General features: G+C 54.8%; 1 protein-coding gene across 1 annotated transcript; it reads right to left on the bottom strand.

Moving 5' to 3' along the window:
* Positions 1-2,053: 2,053 nt before the first annotated feature.
* Positions 2,054-5,408, bottom strand: LOC121833759 (uncharacterized protein K02A2.6-like). Its single transcript, XM_042287319.1, has 3 exons — positions 4,143-5,408; positions 3,346-3,545; positions 2,054-2,701 (listed from the first exon to the last, which is right to left on the bottom strand). Exons 1-3 carry the CDS (start codon positions 5,322-5,324, stop codon positions 2,203-2,205), a joined length of 1,881 nt encoding a protein of 626 aa, XP_042143253.1. The 5' UTR covers positions 5,325-5,408; the 3' UTR covers positions 2,054-2,202.
* Between the last annotated feature and the right edge of the window lie 1,320 nt (positions 5,409-6,728).

Here is a 6,728-nt window from a genome sequence, read left to right as displayed (position 1 = left end):
GCCACTGGGCAGGGCAAACACTGTCCGGCGGCGCCCAAGGGATTCCAAGGGCACCGCACCCCGGCCCTGAGGGGGGTGGGGAGGGGGGGGGGGGGTCTGGTTTACCCCCCCACTCAAGAACAATTTGGTACGCCACTGGGCGCGTTCAGTAGCGGCCCCGGAGTCAAGGAGTCACTGACTCCCTCCACTGGACGGCCAAAAGTTACTTCCGGTGCACGTAACTCCGGGGCTTCGGAGTCAAGCTCCGAAGCACCGAGTCCGGAGACGGTGCACGTAGAGTCAAAGGAGTTAAAATGACGTCATTTCCTGACTGGTGACGATTTCCGGCGCTAAAAGAGAAAAAAACAAACAAAATGACGGGATAAGCTGCTTCGGTTCTGTCGCGGGTGTGAGGTTTGCTCGCTTTTGTTAATGAAAAGTGCTCAAGGTAAGACGAATAACGCGTTCGAATTTCTTTTAGAGGTAAGGCTCTTTCGGAAAATGCATTGGACCGTATTTTGTTTGGTTTGAATATGCTAATAAACAACGTTGAACGTTCATTTGACGCCGTGTCTTGATCGCCGTTGCACGGAAACTCGGTAATATTGACAATAGTCCTGTCCGCGCTCAACAGAGCAAGGCAGGGTATGTACGCGACTTTGGAAGCCGGTTGGACACTCACGCAGAGCATTATGCCGATTGATGTTTTGTTTGCGTATCTGCACGTTAGCTGAGGCTCGCTTCGGACGACAAAACCTTGATCGCCGAGCGCGGCCGAACTTCCTGTGTGTATACGAATACATTTTATAGGCAGTTCGTCACGAAGGGCAGAACAAACCTATGGCCGTATAAAAGTATCGCAACCGGCGGCGTGGATTCGCCGAGCTTTATATTTTGCGTGTGCTGACGACGTTTTTTGTCGGCTTTTATAACAGCAGCTGCCTTTGCACCGCCAAGCGAAGGGCTCGATCGTTGCATCGCTGGCATCGTTTCGACCAGCAGCGCTGATGTGTACAATCACTCGCTTTTTCTTCAACGACCTTGTCAAGACTTCTTCAATACCGGCGTCAAATAAAAGCGATCGTGCTCGCCATCGCCTGCTTCCAATTTATTCGGAGACTGTCTGGCACAGGGGAGGAGGCGGAAATTGCGTAGAAACAGGTTTGGAGCCGCGGGTTTTTTTGCCGTTCAGAGGCGCTCCGACTCTCAAACAAAGATAATTAATGTATTGAAACTGCGAAGAAGTGCTCTTTCCAACGAGGGTATGATCATTCTATGGCATACCGGTGCAAAGCTACAGCAGTTTGAAAGTAGGAAACATAGAAGTTTCACATTTCAAAAACATATATTTTGCATCGCCGGCTTATCAAGAATGTTTTATTTCTCCGTAAATACTTCAGATATTGCAATAAAGATTTGCAGGAGTATAACACTATTAGTTGTGGAACCAGAATACATAAAAATAGGAAAAGTCGTTTTTTTCTCAAAATTTTCAATTTTGAGGTGGTGTCCCCCGTTTAGAATACTCGTATACTTTACTTCAGACTTGTACGTAGTTCAACTACTCTACTCAAGTTACTGTAGTTTAACTACTCTTCTGAGTAGTTTAGTAACTTTCAATTACATTTTTATTTCGGTAATTAGTAGTTTACTTTAATTACTTTTTTGAGTAACTTCTACTCAAGTTACAAATCACTTTCGAATTTTAATGGTTGTTTTGCTTATCAACAAACATTCCTGCACAAAGGAGATTAGATGTTCGAAGATCAGCTGATATTTGGAAAGAGGGGGAAGCATGTGGCGTAGGAAAAGGGGGGGGGGGAAGAAAATTGTTTGTGGAGTCCGAAACTCTCCCAAAAGTTTCACAAGAACCCCCCCCCCCCCCCCCCCCCCCCCCCCCCCCCTGCAACAACACTGCTACGAGGCGCGGGGAGCGAACAGACACGACGCGAGAGGCCGAGTAACTGCGGGACTTGCGCCGAAGACTGGCGTTCCTTTGTATCCCCAAGCTCAAGGAGACTCGACCTTTTTTAAGAAAGGGCTGGTCCCTGAAACGTCGACCAGACTCGCCGGTGGCCGGGACATGAAAAACGTAGTTTATTGGCAAGCGCTCTCTTTTTACCTCCCGCGCCGGTGACGTATGTCCGGCACGGGCATGCGCTGGAACGCGCCGCTCCTGGTTGCGGTGACGCAGCCGTACGGCGATACAGCATCCCCTCCCCCCTATAAGTTCAAACGGTCCGGCGGCTTCCGCAGGTGCGTAGAGCGCCTGAGAGGAACCGAGTCTGCTGTGGGCGTCACCTCGGGATCGCCGTTGGTGGCGACCTCTCTTTCGTCGGTGCTGGGCGGCCTTGCTCCCACCTCCGACCGGCCGGCGACTCGACGTGCCTTGTCAGCGCCTTCCGGGGACCCTGAAGCGTCTCGAGGTCGCAGCTGGTCCCGGTGCCGTCTCTGTTGGCCGTCCGGTGTGCGTAGCGTGACCATGCACCGACCCTCACTGGAGACCACAGTCCCCGGTAGCCATCTCCGCCTCGGCTGGAACTGGCGTGACCAGACCGGCATTCCTGGCGAAAATGGCGGTGGTGTCGTGGCCGGGGCTTGCGGCTCGACCACGCTGTGCTGCGCTTCCTCGCCCCTTGAGAAGAAGCCGGTTAGCCTTGTCCTGGGCCTGAAGCCTAACAACAACTCGGCTGGCGACTTGCCCTCTTTCATAGGGGTAGATCTGTAACGACACAAGAACCTGGAAATACGATCTTGCAACGAGCCTTCCCTGTTCTTCTTTAGCCACTCCTTGATCGTGCGTACTGCCCGTTCGGCTAACCCGTTCGACTGAGGGTGGTAGGGCGCAGTGGTGAAATGACGTATATGGTTCCCTTGTAAAAATCGTGCCATCGCTGCACTTGAAAATTGCGGCCCATTATGGAAACCACTGTTCGTGGCACTCCGAAACGCGCAAACAGTTCTCGGAGCACTCCAATTGTAGTCTCGGCCGAAGCTGTTTTGAGTGGTATGGCTTCAATCCACTTTGTTTCCGAGTCCACTAGTACCAGAACCATGTACCCTTCCAGTGGCCCCGCGAAATCCAAGTGCAAACGGGACCACCGTTGGTGGGTCTCCGGCCACTTGGAAGGAACCTGTGCCGCGGGCATCGTCCAACACTGTATACATGTCGAGCAGTTATTTACCAGCTTTTCGATATCTTTGTCTAGACCAGGATACCAATAGAGGGAGCGAGCCAGACGCTTCATTGCCGTCATTCCCGGGTGGGTATCATGCAGTTCCGTCAGCATGAACGCTCGCGCAGCTTCCGGTAGAACTACGCGATGCCCCCAGTAAACCAGGTCGTGGCTCACTGTGAGTTCATACCTGCGGCTGAAGTACGGTAGGAACTGGTGCTGCTCCGGGCGCAGGTGCGACGGCCATCCGGCGTAAATCCAGGCTTTTACTTGGCGAAGCAGGCTGTCCCGCGTAGTCAGGGTGGCCATCTGCTGGGCGGACATAGGTTGGTCGTCCCACCCCCGCGTGTACAGCACATATTCAGTGAGCACTTCACTGCTGCCCTCCTCCTGCGCCGGCAACGGGAGACGACTAAGAGCGTCTGCATTCCCGTTGTGGTTTCCTTTTCGGTACTCGAGATCGTACTGGTAGGCTGCGAGTAGTAACGCCCAACGCTGTACTCTAGCCGCCGCCATTTGTGGAATTGCTCTTTCAGGGTGGAACAGCGCTGTCAGCGGCTTGTGGTCTGTGACGAGCGTAAAGCGGTTGCCAAACAGATAATCTCGAAACTTGGTCACTCCAAAAACCAGCGCCAACGCCTCCTTCTCGAGCTGTGAATAATTACGCTCTGCCTTCGTCAGCGTTCTCGACCGGAACGCTATGGGGTAGTCTTTCCCATGCATGCGATGTGACAACACTGCACCCAAGCCGTCTGGCGACGCGTCGCATTCTAGCCGTAACTGTTGCCGGGGGTTGTAGTGAACCAGGAACTTAGCTTCGGCCATAGCCTGCTTAGTCTTCCGGAAAGCCCTTTCCTGATCCCCGTCCCACTGCCATTGCGCTCCTTTTGCCAATAATCTATACAAAGGGGCCAAGGTGGTTGACAAGTTGGGCAAAAATTTGGCGTAATAGGTGACAAACCCAAGAAAAGACTTGAGCTGGCTTACCGAGGTCGGTCTTGGAGCTTCGGTCACTGCCTCGAGGTTGGTCCGCTCCGGATGAAGACCTTGGGCATCGATTCTGTGGCCCAAAAAGGACACTTGCTTCTCCCGGATACGGCACTTGGCTCGGTTTAACTTCAGGCCGTTTTCCCGTAGCCGCTGCAGCACCTGCCGGAGTGTCGACGTGTCGTGTTTCTTTTCTGCGATGACGATGTCATCCAAGTAGACTTGCACCCTTGGGAGCCCTTGCAGGAGGGACTCGATGCGCCGTTGAAACAGAGCCGGTGCGGACGCAATGCCGAAGGCCAGACGATTGTAACAGTACAAGCCTTGGTGCGTGTTCAGCACAGTCATCTTTCGAGCCTCTTCGTCAAGAGGAAGCTGATTGTACGCGTTGCGTAAGTCCAGCGTGGTGAAGAGTTCCCCCCCATATACCGCCGCAAAAATGTCGTCAATTTTAGGCAAGGGGTATCGCTCCAGGTGTGTAGCTGGATTTACCGTCAACTTAAAATCCCCGCACAGTCGTATCTCGCCGTTTTTCTTTGCCACCGGAACAACAGGTGTAGCCCATTCCGACACGTTGACCGGCGAGAGCACGCCGTCCTTCTCCAGGCGGTTGATTTCCGCCGACACCTTGTCGCGAAGCGCGTAGGGCACCGGCCTCGCCTTACAAAAACGGGGTCGCGCATCTTCCTTCCTGTACAGCTTTACTGGTGGGCCCTGGCAGCACCCCAGCTTCTCTTCGAAAACGTCTGCAAATTCTTCCAGTAGGTCCTGCCCCTCTGCGCCGGCCTGCACCATGTTCACCCCAAGCGGTGCCCCAGTTTCTAGAAGCGGTGCCCCTGCGTCGTAAAACGCCCGCAGCGTATTCCTACCGCAAAGCAGCGGCCCTGGGCAGTTCACCACAATCAACGAGCTGCGCACCTGCGTCTGTCCGTACTGTACACTCATGGTGATCTTGCCGACAACGGGCAGCGGCCCCAGGAAGCACAACAAGCGTAGGGGGGTCGTTTCCAGGGCCGGCCACCGTTTACGGTGTCTTTTGAAAGCGCTCTCGGGAATTAAGCTGACTGGGGAGCCCGTATCCAGAATCATTCGCAGCTTCCTGCCTTCCCATAGCAAATCCCGCTCTATCGGCGGCGTCGTGTCTTTGTTGGCTGTACTGTGAGCCACCAGGGCGTGAAGCATTTCCTCGCCACTCTCTTCCTCGGTGTTGATGTCCGCCAGCGCGTACGCACCTGGCTGGCTGGGCCGACTGTACTTGCACACCCTCGCCAGATGTCCCTTGGTGCCGCACCTGCGGCATATGGTCTTGCGGTGCCGGCAGTCGTCCTCGGAGTGGTTCGCGTCGCACCTCCAGCACCAGGCGCGTCGATTCGCACCGCTGGTTTCTTGTCTTGGGGGCCTCCGGTTACCCCGCCGACCTTGGACGAAATGCGTACCGCCGGCTGAGTCCTGGGGGGCCGTTCCCATTGCCCTGACGTTGTTATCGGCCATCTCAGACGCGATTACGAATTCCTCCGCCTCTTCCCGGCTCAACTTTTTACGCGTCAGCAAAACCCGTCGCGCTTCGTCATCCCGTATGCCGCAGACGATTCGGTCTCGCAGCATCCGGTCCAGGGTGTCGCCGAACTTGCAATGCTTCGCGAGCCGCCGCAACTCTGCCACAAAGTCTTGTACTTTCTCCCCATCTTCCTGTTTCCGCACGAAGAACGAGTAGCTAGCTGCAATCTCGTTGGCTTGCGGGTCGTAGTGTTCTTCTAGGTAGCCAACCACGTCTGCGTAGGACAGGCTGTTGATGGACGCCGATTGACAGCGGCCTTGCAGAATTCGGACCACGCTGTCACTTAGGGAAGACACCAGCAACGCGCGACGTTTCGCCGCGTCCGTGATACCGTGACCCTCGAAGTACGCCTCCAACCGGACCCGGTATGTGCCCCAGGTTCCTGCCGTCTCGTCGAACTGCGGCGGGCGTGCCGCCATATCGGTTTACCCTCGTCGCCACTGAAACGTCGACCAGACTCGCCGGTGGCCGGGACATGAAAAACGTAGTTTATTGGCAAGCGCTCTCTTTTTACCTCCCGCGCCGGTGACGTATGTCCGGCACGGGCATGCGCTGGAACGCGCCGCTCCTGGTTGCGGTGACGCAGCCGTACGGCGATACAGCAGTCCCCGCTTCTCCCCACCGTAGAAACTCTCGCCCACTATAGACCTTTCCAAAAAGAGCGCTCTGGCCGCCGCCATTTTGCGAATCGAGCGACCCCTATCAGCCAGAAATTTCTGGCACCCGCCTGAGCTGTGGAAGCCCGGCCAGCGTGACTCCCCACCTGCATTGTGCATTCGGAGTTCGCCGGCTTTTCTTGGAAGTTTTTACTTTATTTGCCTGTTTCGGATATTTACCCTTTGTGTGTTATCTTCCACTGTGAGAACCAGGGAATAGTCCAGGGACTCGGCCTTCGCAGGAAACGAACGAAGAGAGCGAACGTCAAGCTGCCCGCGACGCAGGCAGTTTGACGTTCTTGGAGGATTATTCATGTTGAGATAATCTCCAAAAAGCCTTCCCGGCTATGTTCCGGGTCTTCGCGAAAAATA

This window comes from Ixodes scapularis, unplaced genomic scaffold, assembly GCF_016920785.2.
Source record: "Ixodes scapularis isolate PalLabHiFi unplaced genomic scaffold, ASM1692078v2 PGA_scaffold9__187_contigs__length_104089568, whole genome shotgun sequence".
In the NCBI taxonomy this organism is placed as follows: Eukaryota; Metazoa; Arthropoda; class Arachnida; order Ixodida; family Ixodidae; genus Ixodes; species Ixodes scapularis.
This window is presented reverse-complemented; position numbering and strand designations above follow the sequence as displayed.